The sequence below is a fragment of the Tachyglossus aculeatus genome, chromosome 4, assembly GCF_015852505.1.
Source record: "Tachyglossus aculeatus isolate mTacAcu1 chromosome 4, mTacAcu1.pri, whole genome shotgun sequence".
In the NCBI taxonomy this organism is placed as follows: Eukaryota; Metazoa; Chordata; class Mammalia; order Monotremata; family Tachyglossidae; genus Tachyglossus; species Tachyglossus aculeatus.
Genome location: NC_052069.1, coordinates 19103736 through 19124373, shown reverse-complemented (window position 1 = coordinate 19124373; position 20638 = coordinate 19103736). Strand labels below are relative to the sequence as shown.

The 20638-nt window shown below is 38.9% G+C and overlaps 1 protein-coding gene across 1 annotated transcript in view; it reads left to right on the top strand.

Moving 5' to 3' along the window:
• Positions 1 to 19546, top strand: part of TAPT1 (transmembrane anterior posterior transformation 1) — an 82844-nt gene extending 63298 nt beyond the window's left edge. The window contains exons 9-15 of the mRNA XM_038745606.1: positions 1105 to 1185; positions 2702 to 2811; positions 7326 to 7385; positions 7950 to 8018; positions 10845 to 10921; positions 14051 to 14211; positions 17364 to 19546. Of these exons, the coding sequence (XP_038601534.1) occupies positions 1105 to 1185; positions 2702 to 2811; positions 7326 to 7385; positions 7950 to 8018; positions 10845 to 10921; positions 14051 to 14211; positions 17364 to 17593 (788 nt within the window). The 3' untranslated portion in view covers positions 17594 to 19546. The remainder of the gene's footprint in view (positions 1 to 1104; positions 1186 to 2701; positions 2812 to 7325; positions 7386 to 7949; positions 8019 to 10844; positions 10922 to 14050; positions 14212 to 17363) is intronic.
• Positions 19547 to 20638: the final 1092 nt, after the last annotated feature.

Here is a 20638-nt window from a genome sequence, read left to right as displayed (position 1 = left end):
GCAACATTGCCAAGATCCGCCCTTTCCTCTCCATCCAAACCGCTACCCTGCTCATTCAAGCTCTCATCCTATCCCGTCTGGACTACTGCACTAGCCTTCTCTCTGATCTCCCATCCTCGTGTCTCTCTCCACTTCAATCCGTACTTCATGCTGCTGCCCGGATTATCTTTGTCCAGAAACGCTCTGGGCATATTACTCCCCTCCTCAAAAATCTCCAGTGGCTACCAGTCAATCTGCGCATCAGGCAGAAACTCCTCACCCTGGACTTCAAGGCTGTCCATCACCTCGCCCCCTCCTACCTCACCTCCCTTCTCTCCTTCTACTGCCCAGCCCGCACCCTCCGCTCCTCCGCCGCTAATCTCCTCACTGTACCTCGTTCTCGCCTGTCCCACCGTCGACCCTCGGCCCACGTCATCCCCCGGGCCTGGAATGCCCTCCCTCTGCCCCTCCGCCAAGCTAGCTCTCTTCCTCCCTTCAAGGCCCTGCTGAGAGCTCACCTCCTCCAGGAGGCCTTCCCAGACTGAGCCCCTTCCTTCCTCTCCCCCTCGTCCCCCTCTCCATCCCCCCATCTTACCTCCTTCCCTTCCCCACAGCACCTGTATATATGTATATATGGTTGTACATATTTATTACTGTATTTATTTATTTATTTATTTATTTTACTTGTACATTTCTATCCTATTTATTTTATTTTGTTGGTATGTTTGGTTCTGTTCTCTGTCTCCCCCTTTTAGACTGTGAGCCCACTGTTGGGTAGGGACTGTCTCTATGTGTTGCCAATTTGTACTTCCCAAGCGCTTAGTACAGTGCTCTGCACATAGTAAGCGCTCAATAAATACGATTGATTGATTGATTGATTGATTTTAAAGATGATTTAATCTTTTTAGTGAGTTTGTTACAAAAATCATCTTTTCCAGAAAAAGGTAAAACTCAAAAACTTTAGAAAGCTAATTATTAGGGGTATTACAGAAGAAATGGCCTCCAAATCCGTTTATAAGGAGAAAGAAAAAACTGCACAAAGAAATGTTTACTGTCATATTATCTCAATATAATTAAAACATTAGGTAGACCTAACAGTGAATATATTCTTTGCATTTTATTCAGATATTAAGGAACGATTCACTAACTACGTCCTCCTACTAATAGTATGCCTAAGAAACATGGAACAGTTCTCTTGGAATCCAGGTAATTGAGACTTTAGATATTATAATGCGTCAGTTCTAATTTTGAATGAATATTGAGATAGATTTGAGTAAAATATGGTATTTGTTTAGAAATAATTTCCTCTTGGGTCTCTGCCCAGCTGTTTGTATGTGTAAATAATGTCTTTTGACTATATAGGCCAGCCTAGCAATTTGGTAGTTTGAAAGGCAGCATAATAGCCCATTTTAAGACAGGTCTCATGTGGCACCAGAGTATGGAGTGAAATTGATTTTTTTTTTTTTTAAATAGGCCTTCCCAAATTGCGTAGAAGTATTGAAATGGTGGGGTGGGAATAATCTCTATCCAAATGTCCATTCCGCTATATTCTGTAAGACTCATGGTGTCCTTTCTATGCTTCTCCATCCCAGCCCACACACTCCACTCCTGTGGTGCTAACCTTCTCATTATGCCTTGTTCTCATGTGTCCCACCTACTTCTGGCCTGGAGCGCCCTTCCTCTTCAAATCGGCCAAACAATCACACTTCCCTCTCTCCAAGCGCTTACTACTGTGCCCTGCACACTGTAAGCACTCAATAAATACGATTGAATGAATGAATGAAAGCCCTACTGAAGGCGCACTTCCTCCAGGTAGCCTTCCCAGACTAAGCTCCCCTTTTCCTCAGCTTCCCCCTCTTCCTATCACCCCACTCTCCCCAACCCACAGCCCTTGTGCATATACGTATATATTTATAATTCTGTTTATTTATATTAATGCCTGTTTACTTGTTTTGATGTGTATATATCTATAATTCTATGTATTTATATTGATGCTGTTGATGCCTGTCTCCCGTCTTCTAGACTGTGAGTCCATTATGGGCAGGGATTCTCTGTTGCTGAATTGTACTTTCCAAGCACTTAGTACAGTGCTGTACACACAGTAAGCGCTCAATAAATATGACTGAATGAGTAAATGATGCCCAATAGATTTCTGGATTTAAAGAAACACTGAAAATTTAGTTGTCCCAGTTGTCAGATTGATCTATCTTCTAGCTCATTTCCTCTACAGAGTGGGGCAGATGGGGTGGTTTCTACAGACTCTCAAGAATAGGCTCAGAGCTCCTGCTGACCATCACTGTCCTTGGTCTTTTACTGGGGTTTTTAAGCTCCCCACATCAGGTACCCCTCAGTTTTATCTGCAGTACAGAGCTTCACAGCCCTTTACCAAGGGCAACAAAGTGTACATATGCGCAGTGGAGGGGGAAGTGTCGCGGCCTTCATATCAACATTCATTCTTTCAATCGTATTTAGTGCTTAGTGTGTGCAGAACACTGTACTAAGGGAGAGTACAGTGCAGCAATAAACAGACATAATCCCTGCCAACAAATTTATAGTCTAGAGGGAGCAGGGGCAGACATGAGAATAAATAAATAAACGATAGATATGTACATATGTGCTGTCGGGGAATGAATACCCGCTTTTGGAGAATTGGTGCTTCTAGAAAGATCATAATGTTACAGCTTTTCCCTATACAGAATTAATGCCTTTCTTCATTCTACAGACCACCTCTGGGTGCTTTTCCCGGATGTCTGCATGGTGATTGCATCAGAAACTGCTGTGGACATTGTAAAACACGCTTTCATTACCAAATTCAATGACATAACAGCAGACGTATGTATCATAATGAGCTTTTTGGTATTTTAGGTTAATGCAGTTCAGTATTTTCTGCTTTTGGGTATGCGTTACAGTTCATTAGCTGAGGCCGAAAAACACTCAAAGGTCTTTCCATATTCTTTAACTACTCTTTACCATTAGCTCTTTGATAACTTTCCTGCCATCTGTGGGTTTCTGTGCTCTGTTATTTCTTCCATTCATCCATTCATTCATACATTCGTCTGTCTCTGTATATTTTTCACCCTCTATATCCTTTGATTCTGCCACCTATTATGTATGATCAGGTGGGCAAAAATTAAATATAAGTTTGCAGACTAGTACCAAATAATTAATGTGTCTAATCACAATGTAAGAAGGTAATTGGTTCCCTTAAAATTGGCAATTTCATGTCATATTTAAAAAAAAATTTGGAATCTTTTTCCTAGAAATATTTTTGCCACTTCTCTGAGAACCTTAGTTCGGAAAATCAAATTCTAGACAAGCAACACTGATGACAGATAATCTCAGAGGGACTTTGTGCAGCTAAAATAGAATTTTGAAAGGTGTACTGTTGGGTGACTGTGATACCTAGAGACCAGAGTTTATCAAGGCATCTTGTGTTGCAGTATTTGTTCCCTAGAAATTTTAGACTTTGAAAAACATGATTTTTTCCATTGTACTTTAAAAATGTGATCCAGTATTGAAATTTAAGTACTTAAACATTTTCCTTGACTGTCTCATTAGTTTGGGTTGTAAAGTATAACGTAAATTCTGGCCTGTTAATTTCCCAAGGCATGTATAATATTTTATTCTTTCTTATTAAAGTATTATGGACTTTGGGGATGTTATTATATCTGATTATAACATCAAGTAGATATTTAGTAAATCATTGAATGACTTGTTAAATTTGGACTCCTTAAGGACAGGATAAGATTTCATTTTTCTCATATCCCCTTTTTTCTTAAAAAAAAAAAGAGCTCCGTATAAGAAATATCACTTTTGCCTGTTTCTGTATTTTATGAGTTATAAAGACGAGCTAAATAAATGCCTTTAATAAGCATTCTTAAGCCGCAAGCATTTTTGCCTGGCCTACTTTCTTCTAAGATTGCAGTGAAGTATAGTACAAATCAATATGCTGATTTGGTTATGGAATCCTACAAGGTTTGATATTTAACACTATTATATCTAGAGAAGCAGCGTAGCTTAGTGGAAACAGCACGGGCTTGAGAGTCAGAGGTCTTGGGTTCTATTCTCAGGTCTTTCACTTTTCAGCTGTGTGACTTTGGGCAAGTCACTTAACTTCTCTGTTGCTCAGTTACCTCATCTGTAAAATGGGAATTAAGACTGTGAGCCCCTCGTGGGACAACCTGATTACCTGGTATCTACCCCAGCACTTAGAACAGTGTTTGACACATAGTGCTTCACAAATGCCATCCTTATTATTATTAACACAGTTCTTTGTTGAAAGATGCAGTTATCCTAAATTTTTGTCAGTATTTCCCATGTGCTACTGGAAGAGGATCTTCATCCTTCTGTTGCTGTTTCCTCAGTAAAAAAAAAAATAATTCCCTTTGTGGGATCATTTTCTTAGCATCAAAAGGCAAATAAATAGGCTCGGTTCAAGGATTTAGTGCAGTTTTTTTTTTAAAAAATTGATACATAGGGAGCAAGATCTGTGTGCAGGAATGTTGTTTTGAATGATGTTGGGGGTGGGAGGGAATCAGTTTAGCCATATGATAATAATTGTGGTATTTGTTAAGCATTTACTATGTGCCAGGCACTGTGCTAAGTGCTGGGGTAGATAAAAGGCTGCAGTAAACTAGGAAAAAACTAATCTTTTGTAATTGAGTACAGTATAACACTTGTAGATATGTTCCCCGAACACAAAGAGCTTACAATCCAGAGGGGGAGATAGACATTAAAATAAATGACAGATATGTACATAAGAGCCAGAATGTAGAGGTGGATGGGCAACCATTGGTGGCTCTTGAGGAGAGGTGAAGCATGGACTGAACTCTTTCTAGAAAAATGATCCAGGCAGAGTAAAGGAAGTATAGATTGTAGTGGGGAGAGACAGGGGATAGGGAGGTCAGTGAGGTCAGCCAAGAAGGTAATGGAGGAGTCAAGGCAGGATAGAAGTTCATTCATTCATTCATTCATTCATATGTATTGAACGCTTACTGTGTGCAGAGCACTGTACTAACTGTACTTGGAAAGTACAGTTCAGCCACAGGTAGAGTCAATCCCTACCCAACAATGGGCTCACAGTCTAGAAGGGAGATCCCAGTCTAGAATTTCATGGATCAGCATAGTAGCAGTTTGAATAGAGTGGAAATGTTGGGTTTTAGCAATGCTGTGGAGGTAGAACAGATAGGATTTGATGACAGAGTGAATATGTGGGTTGAATTGGATGAATAGAGGATAATGCCAAGGAAATTCATTCAATTGTATTTATTGAGCGCTTACTGTGTGCAGAGCACTGTACTAAGCGCTTGATGGGCTTGTGAGATATGGGGGGGGGGGGGGGCGGGGGGGGGCGGTGCTGTCCCCAGGAATGAGAAAGTCCAAGGGAGGACAGGGCTTGGCTGGAAAGATGAGGGAGGGAGCCGCAAAGCCAAGTTTGGTGGGGGTTTTTTTTAGGTTAGTAGAAATCAATCAATCAATCAATCGTATTTATTGAGCGCTTACTATGTGCAGAGCACTGTACTAAGCGCTTGGGAAGTACAAATTGGCATCACATAGAGACAGTCCCTACCCAACAGTGGGCTCACAGTCTAAAAGGGGGAGACTGAGAACAGAACCAAACATACCAACAAAATAAAATAAGTAGGATAGAAATGTACAAGTAAAATAAATAAATAAATAAATAAATGAGTAATAAATATGTACAAAGTGAGATATGTAGAAAATATGTAGAAAAGTGAGAATGTGTGAAAGCAGTAGGGGTAGAAACCATTGGAGAGTGAGCAGTTGAAGATTGCAAGTCGTGGGTTCTAATCCTGGTTCCACCACTTGTCAGCTGTGTGACTTTGGGCAAGTCACTTCACCTCTCTGTTCCTGTTACCTCATCTATAAAATGGGGATGAAGACTGTGAGCCCCACGTGGGACAAGCTGCTTACCTTGTATCTAGTGCTTGGCTTATAGTAAGCTCTTAATAAATACCATTATTATTATTATTATTATTATTATTATTATTATTATGAAGTAAGGGGGCAGATGTTTTACTAATGATGGTATTTGTTGAGTGCTTACCGTGTCCCAGGCACTCTACTGAGTGCCGTGAAGTTGCCAAGGGATGGAGTCAGAGGACCAGATGGAAGGCTAGATTTTGAGAGAAGGCAGGAGACTTCCTCTTGACATGCTGCTTGGAGTGAGTGGAGAGTCAGAGAAGGGGCAGGAGAAGGGAAGTGGGGGAGATTTTTGGGAGAGTGCCTGATTGTTTCAATTTTATCGATTGTGCGTGGCCAGGTCATTAAAGGCAAGAGATGGGGAGAGTTTGGGGACAGGCGGTTTGAGACAGGAAGTGGTCACAGAAAAGAAAACCGTAAAAAAAATTTCATGAATATTGAGAACTGACCGTAGTCAGTGTCACTTATTTAAAAAGAGCATCTTCGCGATTTACATACCATATGTTTAATCATGGGCCTCAGTAGTAAAAGTAATATACTGCTACTTTGAGTGTGAAACCTCAGATTAAGAATGGGGAAAAAATAGATATAAGAGAAGTAGACATGATCCTTGGACCTCAAGGTGCTCCCAGCCTTAAGAATAGAGGGCAAAGAGAAAGTTGGCAACAAGTACATAAGGAGAGATGAAACAACAAAAATACAAAAACAGCATAAAAAGCAAGTACAGTGGTAAATACAGTGCTCCTTGTGGGTACTAACCAATATATTGTACTCTCCCAAGTGCTCTGCACATAGGCTGCACTCAATAAATATGAATGATTCATTGATTAATATCAATAGGTTACTGTTTCCAAGCGAGCAAAGTTTTAGGCACTTGTGGATCAGAGTCCATCAATCATGGCCTCAGTACTGCCCTGTTAGAGCCAGTTATGTTCTTTCCAAAATAGAAGTTTTGTAGGATACAACATTAAATTCTTCACAGATAAATTTGCCGTCAACTTGGAACACTGCTTGTAAAGCTCTTTCTACATGGTTCTTAAAGCACTTCTGTCTTCCACTTCCATACAAGGCAACAACGTATTAGCACTTGGCACGTTATATGTTTAGTATATCAGTCAGCACTTTACGAGTGTAGATAATTGTGGCATTGGTGCATTTTGTCATTTTCATAAATCTTAGACTATTTTGACCAGTAGGGAGGGACTCAGATGGAAGATGGTCCCTTGGTATTGCAAGATTAAGTATTCTAAAAATATGTATATATGTATATCTATATCTGTATATAAAATAAATGTGATTGAATGAATGAATCAAATCACTAAATGTTATTAATGAATTTATGAATGTTGCATAGAAGAGCATGTTGATCTCATATTCTTTTTTTTAATAATGTGTATTTTTAGGTCTACAGCGAGTACAGAGCTAGCCTTGCGTTTGACCTTGTTAGTAGCAGACAGAAAAATGTAAGCATTAAATCAAAATTTTATTGTACTATCAATTGTTAAATTAAGAAGGAAATTTGCAAGATATCTAAATTTTCTCACTGTACGTGTTTGGTTGATTGAGGCTTTTGAACCAGGTAAATTAGCTCATCCACTGTATTAACCGAGCAAAAATATAGGTCAGTCATTAAAGGAGCTCCCATAAATGTCCCAGAATTGTCCCAACTGTCGACATCCCGTCTTGCTGACTTCATCCTGCACCTCATCCCCCACCCCCTGAGCAGCAGCAGTAGGTCCAAGCTGTCTCCAGTTCTCTCTCTCTGGTTGCTAATATCTCCAACCCCATCATTAAAGAGCCCTACAACTAATATTAGTTCTTGTGGGCTGTGTGCGGTATCTTTAGAATAGTTGTTATAGTTCCTAGCTAGCAGCAGATAGGTGTGCCTTTCCCTCCTTGCAAACATCAGAGCAGTTGTCTATCAGTATTTGCTAGTAGTAATCAAAATTTTCCAAGTAAACCTTTTTATTTTAGGAAATTTGAAATATGGAAAATATATTTGTTTTTTTCCCTCCCCCCCTTTGTAGGCATATACGGATTACAGTGACTCTGTTGCAAGGAGGATGGGTTTTATTCCTCTCCCTTTGGCTGTTTTAGTAAGTACTTTCTCTCTCTCTCTCTCTCCTTCTCCCTCTCCCTCTCCCTCTCCCCCTCCCTCTCTCAAAAAGGAATGGGCTATAGTGACAATTCACAATAAAATAACTATTAGTGGGTTAACACAAATAACATAAAACTACCATTAGTAGAATGTTTAAGAAGGAATAGCTTAGTTTTCTCTTATCAATAATAAATGGCTAGATAGAGAATGTCTGTTTGAATTTTATTGTGTTCTCATAAGTTTCAATTAAAGACCATAAACTCTAGCAAGAAATAAAGGGAAAAATGGGGGTGTACAAGGGAAAAAAGTTAGTTAGGGATGTTCAGTGGAATGTCCCAAAATATCAGAATCAACATCAGGGATGGCACCCATAATGTGGTTTCTCTCAGCATCCCACTGTTGCTGATGGACACAGAATCTGGGACGAGAGGATCATGGTCTAACCTAGTAATGGCATTTTTTATTTTGAATAAAAGCAGAAAAGAAAGTTTCCTTGAAATCTTTATGGAAATCTAGGGAAATAGGGACTATTCTATCAACTACATATGAATATGTAGATGATGAATTGCTCAAGGAATGTGCACCTTTCTTTCCGGTCAACATGGGCAGTGGCCAGGCAATGTTGTAAGAAAGAGACAGGATGAAATCTCCCTTGCAGCCCCACCAGCAGCCACCAACATCTTCGCATAACCTTAGCCAGCTCTGGTTGCCTCTTCAAGGGAAAAATCAAGCCTCCCTCCTCCCAGGACAGTGATGATGTTTGCAGTGAATGATGCCTCAACCAAAGAGAAAGGGGGTTCAGAGAAAGGCTAGATTTATTGTGAGAGGGAGGCAGGGATGTAGGGGTCGGGACCTCGATTTCAACTCCATTCCCTCACCCTCCTGGGGAGGGGAAGCTATCAAGAAAATGCAAGTTGCTAAAGTATTGGAAAATCATTCAGTAGTTTCGGCCCTCGCTGGTTCCCAGCACATGTTCAGAGCATGCCAGACCATCCAATCCAAGGTCCAGGGAGCCAAGGGTGATGAAAAGTTTGGGTCCTTCCTTTCTAAGTTTGACTGCCCTCATTTTTGCAGAGATGCCAGCCCAAAAACCATCTTATGTTGTTGGCTAATTCTATCCTAACTTTTTCATTTTAGGGTCTCCACATTTTCTTCAAGTTTCAAGTTCCGCGCATTAACCCTAAGAGTCTTTAAGTGTATCAGTAGTAAACACAGTTTTAGGAAATCCTTCTGTGATAGAAATAATGATTTCATAACTGCAGTAGTGAGAGGTGTTGGTAGCATATTAACTTTGTAGGCATCTTAAAGGCTCTGCCTTTTTAGAACTAAATGGAACGAGCAAGCTAAATTTTATTTTAAATGCATCTGTGAGTACATTCAGTTCTCCTTTGATGAAGGGATTACTTTTCTCTGGTAAGAAAAACATGCAGTTTAGTGTGCAGGCCTTGGCCAACTGCTACCCCAAACACACAAAGGCATTCTATACAGATTGTCAGGAGTGCGTTTTCTAATTGCCCAACCGGGTTCTATCCAAAACCCAGAGTGAAAACACTCATGGGAGACCTGACTAAACTTGGTGCACTCCAGATTACCGGACACAAATCTCATAAAATGTTTAATTTCATGAGCAACATATGTGGCTGTTTGGTTTTCATTTAGAGTATTTCATTTAGAGTACTTTAGAGCATTTTTCCTTAAGCAGTGAAATAGACCATGGTCTTAGTTACAGAAACTGGGTCACTTTCTTCTACAGTGGTATAGTGGGTTTTTTTACCTGACAGGAAGAATGAAATACTGAGACTTGCTCACTTTTAAATATTTGCAGTAGCTCATTCAGGACTCTGCATTAGCCTTTAGTGTGTTAGAGGCTTTAATTTGCTAAAGTAATCCTAAAGTTCAGAGAGGTAATGCTGCTTTAAAAGCTGTCAGATGGTCTTGGCCAAGATAGTGAAGTCCATTGTTTTTGTTTATTAAATTGATTTCTGAAATGGTCACCTGGTTTAAATAAACCTCCAAAACTTGGCCATTTTTGCCATCCTAAAATAGAAACAGCTAAATACACTTACGGAAATCTTTTTGGAGGGGGGGCGGATATGAACACTTACTTTTTGGAGGTGATAGACGATGGATCCTTTGTCAGTGTCTGAAAATATTGAAAATATTGATGCTGATTTAAATATAGAATCCCATTTTGCCTATAAAACACGAAACAGTTTATCAGACCTAGCATTACTTTTGTTTCTTTACCCTCTGCTTGTGTTATTTTAATTTTACAATGTCATTTTAATGAGCATCTTAACATTTAGCTAACCCTTTTCTTTTGAGGCACAAAGTGATTTACGTGCCACATTTGAAATTACCCGGGTTCTTACTCTTTACATCTCTGTAGGGTAAACAAGAACATTGAACTTAGGTGTCCCTCACTCTAAAAAAATGCCAACTGCTATGTAGTAGAAGACGAGGTCATTGATGCTAGTTGGAAAGCAGTCGGTCCAAATTCTGGACATAAACTCTGGTGAGAGGTTTAGGTACTGTGAATGGGAGTGTGGCTGGCTAGAGATGGTAGAATATTAGGAGACAAAGGACATAATGGGAAAAACTATGAGAGGAGGGAAGAGAAAGATCTCCTTAAAGAAGTAACACTTCCCCTCCAGTGGAGAACTTTGTGAGGGAAGCTATCATCTTGCACTTTTCAGGGCTTTGGCTTCTCGTGTGTGTGTCTGTCTGTCCTTTCCTCCCCATTCCCCGCTTCGCGATCCAGAAAGGTATTTCTGAGGGAGAGTATGACTTTTGGATTTTTGCTCTTGTGTTTGTTTCTCTGTAGCTCATCAGAGTTGTTACAAGCTCAATAAAAGTACAAGGAATCCTGTCTTATGCCTGTGTGGTTCTCTTCTACTGTGGGTAAGATTAACACCATCCTTCATTTTTGCGGCATGTAATCAGTTAACTCTAGAAAATGTTAAAAGCAGAGGTGATTATCATGCCTTTAATCATTAATCCTGTGGTGCAGGCAGGGAACCCCTGTTCAGTAGTAAAAGGAATTCCTGTGGGAGCAGGCAGTAGTCCCAGAAACCAGGAAAATTGTATACTGCCTTTCCTACCTTTTTCAGGCCTTGTTGGTAGTCGGGAACAAAAGGGTGATTTTGAGCCTTTTAAAGTAACTATCATAAACCATTTTATGTGGATGTTATACTTTAGCCAGTTGCTTACTTTGGTGTTCTAAAATGCTGAGGTTGTGATTTGAAGCAAATAATTAGAAGCATGTTCTTTTTTACAGTCATGTGTATCTCTAATCAGTGAATTGCTTAAACCTTTCTAATGGTTGCAACTTTTGGAGTAGTTAAGGTTTTATGATTAGTTCTGTGGAATCCTAAGTACATATCAGCAGCTTCAAAAATGACCAAATCAGACACCCCGTAGAAACCGCAACCTGTGGTTTGAAGGTAAACAAAACTTTATTCATTCCAGAGAACGGGTCTGTTATATTGTACTCTCCCAAGTGCTTAGTACAGTGCGCACAGTAAGCACTGAATAAGTACAATTGACTGACCGATTTAGAACTATTGATAGAATTTCATTGTTATATCCTCTGACATTGACATTTGTGGAGTGCAGTTATATCAGAAAATGTGGTTTCAGAACACTGTGACAATAGACTTTCAACAATTCAAAAAAAATGATTTAATGATGTTTTGGAGCACAGATGTATTCTAGTCCCTGTTTCATCAGCTCTATAGTCTTGAAGTTTGTGCATTTAGCTTAATGTGGAATTATAAAGGTCAGATTTTCTGAGTATCAATGATAAGTAGCTAGTTAATCCTTTATACATCTAAGTAGTTACTAAGCCCATTACCTGGTGAAATATCTTAGAAGACCTGGGAAAAGATAATAATAATTATTATTATTAAGACCTTTGTTTAGTTCTGGAAAGCATCTCAAGGCAAATTAGTCATTCCCCAGGCCAACACCTTAAGTAGAGGTTCACCTATTATGGCTCTCTAATGAATGAATCAATCAGTAGTATTAATTGACCTTTTTTTTACTGTGTGCGGAGCACTATACTAAGTGCTTGGGAATATACAGACTGCAGAGATAGTAGACACATTCCCTGCCCACAACCAGCTTACAATCTAGTCAGTGAAATTAACACAACTTCCCTGGGTAACATAAACACAAGGTATCTTTTCAGAAAATAATTCAGCCTGATAAGCCATAGTAATGGCATTTGAGTGACCATAGGGTGCAATGCACTGGGCTAAGCATTGCGAAGTGTAAAATAAAAAAGTCATATTCCCTGCACACAAGGTACTTGTCGTTGATATACTTCATTGATTCATTGAATCATTTATTGAGCTATTACCATGTACAAAGTACTGTACTAAGCACTTGGGAGAGTACAATATAACAATAAATGGACACATTCCTTGCCCACATTGAGCTGACTTATAAAATAGCACAGTAGAGCAGAATTGGTAGACATGTTCCCTGGCAAAGTAGTGAATGGCAGAAACAGGAACAGCAGTAGGGTGCAAAATCTAGATCACCTGCCTCTGAGTCCTTTCTTCAGGGTCCTAAGGATTTGAAGGGATTCTCTTTTTAATCTCTCATTTTGGATTTGAAAGGTGTTTTCGACAATTAACCGTTGCTTCAGCCAATTCTCCAGTGTTTCACACTATGAAATTAGGCATGTTGGAATCAGCGTGAGACTCTGGATTGAGTCCCAGCTCTGTTACTGGCCTTCTGTAGAACTTCTTGTTACTAGATCTCAATTTCCCTCATGTCTAAAATGGGGATAAAATAGATTTTGAAGCATGTGTGGGTAGGGTCCAATCCCACATCCCAACACTTAGCACAAAGTAAGTGCTTAATGAATTCAGTCATTCTTTTCATCGTTATTAGTGGTAAAAGCACTTTTCCTTTCCCAGCTGCTTCACATGGATTCTCAGCATTTACCCCTGCCAAAATTGACCATATTTTGCTGGAGGCCCAGGAATTTATCTGGTTTTCTGTTCCTGGGTTGGCTAGAAAAAAAAAAAAGCAGTTTTACACAAGTGATCTGTCATTAAGGAGACCTGTAGTTTCACCAGGATCCCTGAGGGAAGGGTTTGATGTTTACTTGGAATATTTAATAGGTTAAATCACATTGGGTTAAAAATACTCCCATGGTGTGAGGCCTTTCTAATTTGTCGTTAGCCCTCAAGTGTTCTCCCATAAATCTGGGTATTATTTTCCCCTGTTCACTACAGTGTTGTAACACCACAGTAAAGCTGCTGCAGTGTTTTCTTAGGCATCAGCTAATCACTCAAACAATGGGTGGACCTCAGAATCCACATTTTTTCCCCTTTATTTTGTTGCTGGTTGTGTTTCTGAAATAATCACCATTTTGAGTGGGTTTTTTTAGACATCTTTCTGGGCTTTAGAAAACTTGCTCTGAAGAAACCTAGTTGTAGCTTTTTCCACACTCATTTAAGACTGCTTCAAGTCCATTCTTGAATGGAGCAGTTTGCAAAGACTGGAAGCTTGTTGTGGGCAGGGAACGGGTTTACCAACTCTGTTATGTTGTACTCTTCAAGTGCCCAGTATAGTGCTCTGTACTCAGTAAGCACTCAGTAAATGCAGTTGATTGATTTGTCAGGTCCTTTCTTTTTATCTGGAATGAAAAAAAACCAGAATCTAAGCTGAGTTCTGTAAGATATGTGGTTTGCCTCTGAACCCAGTTCCCAAGGCAACTGTCGGAGAAATTTGAGACTTATTTCATTTGTGTTTCCTACAGTGAATCCTTTTTTTTAATGGTATTTAAGAGCTTACTATGTTCCAGGCGTTGTACTAAATAGTGGGGTAGATACAAATTAATAAGATTGGACACAGTCCATGTTCCATGGTGGACTCACAGTCTTAACCCCCATTATATAGATAAGGCAGCTGAGGCCCAGAGAAGTTGTTAGCCTGCATTTTAGATGACAATATTTGTTGACTATCCAATTTTCTTTGAAATGATTAAAAGTTGTGTGTTCTTTTTTTAAATTTTAGGTTGATAACTTTGAAAGTCCTCAATAGCATTGTGTTGCTGGGAAAGTCATGCCAATATGTAAAGGAAGCCAAAATGGAAGAAAAATTGTTTAATCCCCCTCCAACCAGCACCCCAGGCAAACCATCCAATAAACCACAGAACAAATGTAAAACTTCCCAAGGTAAGTTGACCGTATTATTAAGATGGGATGATGACATGAAGTCTACATTCACTGTGTGCTTGTGTTCCATCAAACAGTGAATGTGCTTTGGTGTTTACTTGTTTAAGAAAAATAGTTGGCTGTTGAAGGAGTGGCTGTATACAGTCTCAATAAATGATAAAGAGGAATTGCCAAAATAAGTGAAGCAGTAAAATCCATTTAGAAATGTCAATGCTCCTTTGGTGATCCTCCTACTCTCTTCCTAATCCATAAGGCTCCTCTCCACAACGTCTCCCCAAGGCAGGGCCCTTTAAATAATAATAATAATAATGGCATTTATTAAGCGCTTACTATGTGTCAAGTACTGTTCTAAGTGCTGGGGAGGTTACAAGGTGATCAGGTTGTCCCAGTCTTTATCCCCATTTTTACAGATGAGGTAACTGAGGCCCAGAGAAGTTAAGTGACTTTCCCAGAGTTACACAGCTGACAAGTGGGAGAGCTGGGATTTGAACCCACGACTTCTGACTCCAAAGCCCGGGCTCTTTCCACTGAGCCATGCTGCTTCTCACCACAGAAGCAGCTGGGCTGTCAAGGTGGGACCCTCATTGGTCTCCTTCGCGCTCTGGCCAAAACACTCAGAGAAGGAAACATGAACGAACAATAATATATTTGTTAATTTTGAAATTTTTCAAAGACCATCTTGTAGTCTGTCAAAAGGGCTACAATAAGACTCACTTCATAGGATCTTCCTTAATAAGGCATAGGATATATGTATATATATATATATATAACTATATATATATATATATGTAATATATATATAACTATATATATACATATATATAGTTATATATATATAGTTATATATATATAGTTTTCTTAAACTGAACAGATCAAAAGGAGAAGCAGCATGGCCTGGTGGGTATAGCGTGAGCCCGGGAGTCAGAAAGTCTTGGATTCTAATCCTGGCACTGTGCCTGCTGTGTGGCCTTAGGGAAGTCACTTCATTTCCCTATGCCTCAGTTTCCTCATCCGTAAAATGAGGTTTGAGATTGAGAGCCCTATGTGGGACAGAGGCTGTGTCCAACCCGATTTACTTGTATCCATCCCGGTACTTAGTACAGCGCCTGGCTCATAGTAAGTGCTTAACAATTATAATCAATCAATCATATTTATAATATTCATAATATTGTAATATTATATTTATATAATATTATAATATTTCCATGAGAGAAACACTTAATGGTGGGCCTATATTTTTACATATGGTAATTACTATAAATTTTTTATGGAGAGTAAATAAAACATTTTGTGATCAGTTCAGCGGACTGATATTAAAACTTCTGGAAGAAATTCATTGGGGACTAATAATATTTCAGAGTGAAATTTTTTTTATGTTCTCACTGAAAGGCTAACCACTCTTGTGAACAGCATAAAATAGAGGGATACAGGTCCTTCCAGTTGTGGAGTTGGGTTAAGTTCTGTGAACATTTGTATAAAGTAACCATTTCAAATGGAGTTGCAACACAGTGTTCTGTGTGTTTTTCATGAAAATAGTTTAAAGCATTATGTGCAGTCATAAAATGTAATCAGAAGAATGGGGTACTTAGGTTATGCATTTTGTATATATTTACTTATGTTTTCCACTGTACACATCTTTCAAAGTAACAGATGGTTCAAACTTTAAAAATGTGCTGTTGAGTTCTCAGCTGTTCCTCTTAAATTTTGTCAATCAATTGTATTTGTTGAACACTAGGTATGTGCAGGGCATTAACACAGCATTTTCTAATGTCACTTAACGTTTTCTAATTCTTATATTCAGAAAGCCTATTTTCCCTGAAGCTGCAGAAAATGTATTTTGTAAATTGACCAATTGCTTATGTAAGGACCAAAGCAATGTTTTGTTTTTTCTTAAGAGTTCTATGCTTTAGTGTTTTCACAGAAATGTATTCCCAAGTTATGGGTTTCAAAGAGGAAAAAGGAAACTTGGTTTTTACTAGACTATTCTGTATGTTTTATTTTATAAAATAAAATATATAGACTGTAATTGCATCAATTCTAAGCCGTACATTTCCTAAGCATTTTTTCAGCCTACCTCCCTTCCCATCTCTTAACATTATTGTTGTAAAATTCTTTGCAGTCATTAATCTCTGGGCCTCAGGAGCTCTCAGCTGTTCACTACACCAAATTCAACACCAAGAAATCTAGGTTAGCTTCATTTGACCTGAAGCGATCTTCCTCTGAACTTGAATGTCCCAATGTTATGAATCAGATCACTAAGAAAATTATGTGGGAACTATGAATAAAGCACAATAATAGCTTTTTGAAATTGAAGCCATTTAATTGCACCTGCACTACTTAGCAAGGAAGGTTAAAAGAAGTTGGCTCCTGAAATTGAGAAGATAGCTTAATATAGAAGCTGTTTGAAATAGGAGACCAGTCCTTTCAAAGAGATCGTTTTTTCGGAATTGTAAGTGACCTAAAACTGTGAAAAGTCTTAACTCAACAGAAAATAGAAAGTAGACACCTGGGCATTTTATTTAATTTGGGAATAAGTCATTTTGAAAAACGTATGGAAGTTCACCTCATAACTTCCCCAGGTCTAGAGCCCTGGTCATAGTTCTGAAATTTTTCAAGGCATACCCATTTCAGGCGGGTTACTTAAAAGTGTAATTTGCATTGGCCCATCCATTTATTACCTCCTTTTCCTGTTTCCACTCAGCTCAGATTTCATCGCCCTAGGGAACAAAAATCAACTCGGAAGTCCACAAGTTTACCTTTCAACACTAGTTCCCATTGGAGTAGAAGGGAAAGGCAGAAGATCTTAAAATTGCTTTATTCAGGCCACGGCTCCTTTAAGGGTCAGGGATGCGGGCTAGAAGTAATTTTTTTAATGTCATAATCACATAAAGTTGGACTTCTCAGGATTTTTGAGGCCTTTACCATGGAAGGATTAATTAAAAAACAAAAATGCTTCCTGTAGAAATAAATCTAATATTTCCCTATAGATTTTGTTGGTTGGGCCATAGGTTGTTTTCACACGCTCATGGATAGTTTACTGAGTCTAAAGAAAGTGTTGGTAGAAGACAATTTTGTCAGCTATCCAAAACCTGAGGTTTTTTTTTTTTAAATCAAGCCTTTCTCAACATTACTGTATTCTGCTTTATCAACAGGATTTCCCACAGAAGAGAATTTAACTGCTTCCGTTACTAGCCAGCCTGTTCTTCAGAAGGAAAACATCACACCGTTACTTGTGACGTGCAGTTCCGATCAATTTCTGACAACCCCAGATGGGGAAGAGAAAGACCTGACCCAAGAAAACCCTGAATTAAAACACCGATCCTCAAAGAAAGATTTGTTGGAGATAGACAGATTTACAATTTGTGGAAACCGCATTGACTAAATTCTCTGAGTATATATGCTTAGGATCCTGAGCTTTGGGGTAGCAAGTGTCTGCCCCTCAGAATGGACAGTTGCCAAAAACGGCACCTACATATTTATTTAAAACCTTAAATTATTAATAGCAAGGAAGTAGTCATCTCTACAAGTAACTTGGCGTGGTTGCAGGTCAGATCAAATAACAACAGAGATCTTAAAAATTATTTGGAAAATTTGGTGGATTACGAAAATCTCTCACCTGCCTGGCAGAGCTTCGGTTTCACTTTCCTGGAAATAGACGGAAACAAAATTAAAACCACTTTTGCTGTGTGGAACTGTGCTTCCAGAACACATACTGTTGTACTTCAAGGACTCTTCAGTATAAGGATACGCCTGGAAAGATGTGAATCGCTTTGCGTGAAGTTAACTTTCCAGTGCCGTACTGTTTGCAGAAGCAGTTTTCAAACTTTCACTTCATCTGCCAAAACATTAAAATAAACATTTGATAGGTTAAGCGGTAAATCAAGAATGATGTTGTTGAGCACCAGAAAAATCGTTGAGGATGTATATGAACTAATCAGAATAAAATCATTTCTTAAACGAGACAGGTAATATGCAGTAGTGTTATATCCCAAAAACCTGAACCAGGGATGGGGGCCAGAGCACACTGAGGAGGGGAAAATTACAGCAGGTTCTATGTCACTGAGAAATCAAGTCTCATCATTTTTCTCTATACTGTTTTGCACAGCAAGATAAAGAGGTATCAGTTGTGTTTTGCAGTGAAAGAACTAGGGATTTTGTTACAGAACTGCACATTTTACTAAGGAGCAGGCAGTGTTAAATTTAAGAGGGAAAGTTTTCACTCTGTGAAATTGTGAATTACCTTGTGCTATGTGAAAAAGTTAACTTTCATTTTCAATAATTTGATTAAAAACATTGTCAGTGACTTGACTTAAAAGAAAATTGCACCAGTGTTATGTTGATCATTTTTTTTTTTTTGAAAGCAGCAATTCTAAAGCAAGCTACCTAGATAAGTTGAACAGCAGCCTTATGACATGTTTGGGTTTCTGAAATACAATGCAGTCTTCACGTGCTTGTGTGTATGTATGTGTGATATGGAAACAGCAACAGAAATGTGCTTCGAGGTGGACTGCGAGCAAGAATTTCATTTTGGCTCACTGTGTCCTCCAGACTGCATTCCAGGAAGAGGAATTATCCTGTCATATCTTACACAGAGAAGCCATCGTGCAGTCTTTTTAAGGGGGTTGTAACTTCTGGTTTCAAAGAAGAAGCCCTTGCTAATGCTAAACTCTTTCCCATGAGGTTATTGTGTTGATTTGAGAGGGGGTGAGGCTTCAGTGCAGGTATTTCAGGCTTAAATAAATACAAAAGTTATCTTACTGGGTAATGAATAGTGTGGTACAGGATAGGAGAGCCATGGTTTAAAGCTTTAGCTTTTGCGTTTGGCATATTAAAGTCCATGCAGATTAATGGTACTTTATAAAATAGAAAGTCTTCTTGGCATGGGAGAAAAGAGAAGAATCTGCAGAAATGTGTTTATGATATACCAAGAAGGGCATGAAGTTAAATGAAGAGACTTTGATTATCTGATGCGAGGAAAGCCCCTTAGCATTATTTGTCTTTCCTCCCTCTTCTTATCCATCATCAGCTGCTGGGATAGGACGTAAGGTGAATGAGAACAGTGAGGACAGGGGAGAATATGACAACCGTGACCCAATTCAAAAAGCAGCATTTGTTTTTGGTGTGTTGATGCTTACTCGGCTGGTGGTACCTTCAAATTTAGGTCGTCTATTCAGTTAACATAATGTCATTTTTAATTTTTCAGTTACTTGGCAGTTGCTCCAGGGAGTTTGGGATGATATTCATGTCTTCTGTTAAATGACATTCAGTACCAATTTTATAAAGTGCATCTTGTGTGAAACTCAATAAATTCAGTTTTGTAATCTTTTTAAACCAATGTGACTCTGAATTTATTCAGTGACTCGATTAACATTCACCGCTCCGTTTGATGATAACATTTCACTGTGGCTACCTTTTCCTCTTAGTGTGTCAGATTGGAAGGAGATGTTTAAGAGGGCACACGTATCGAACCAGCCCAGGAAAATAAGTAGCCTAGTAATACTGCGAGGTTTAGAGTGATTGGTCTTAGCAACAAGATGAGTGTTTAAAAGGCATGTGGAAAAAACCTGTTATGAAAAAGAGTAGAGGGTTTTAGAACCAAATCACTTTTCCTTAAAATTTATGTTCTGAAAAAGTTATAAAGCATTTGTGTGTGTTGGCCAAATAGACGGGGAAAGGGATGCACAATTATAACGTACTATTAATATATTCAGCTTACCATGGTGATTGTTACTGTTCATCTATTCCTAGCTATAATTCTCTGAACAGATTGACTTTGCTGTTAATTGTTCTGAAATTGCAGCTGTGGGTCAGTCTGTTTTGCTCATTTCCTTTACAGAATCAACATTTTAATATAAACCATGGTGATATTCAGCTACTCAGTAATCCCCTTCATAGATTGTGAGCCAGCGATGGTGTCTTAGTTATCATTTACTGAACTCTTGCCTGGCACTTAGTAGTGTTTTGCTCATATAAGTACTCCATAAATATTAATTAATCCATAGTAAGACAGTAGTTTGGGATATATCTGGGAATCAAAATGGCCATTGTGCATTGAACCGAATGAGAATGAGTCTCAACCTCCGATGCCAAAAGAATAAAATTAATGTTTCTAAATGGGTGAGCAATTGGCAGCAGGGATTAAACATGTTCTTTTGGGGGCTGAGATGACCTAGAATTATGTAATCGTTATCTACTAACTGCTCCGCAGCTTGTTTTGTTGTCTGTCTCCCCCTGCTAGACTGTGAGCCTGCTGTCGGGTAGGGACCATCTCTGGATGTTGCCAACTTGGACTTCCCAAGCGCTTAGTGTAGTGCTCTGCACACAGTAAGCGCTCAATAAATACGATTGAATGAATGAATGAATGAATTCCCCAGGAGGTTATAAAAGCATCACCTTAGCTGTAATTATAATCAGAAAATCCAATGCT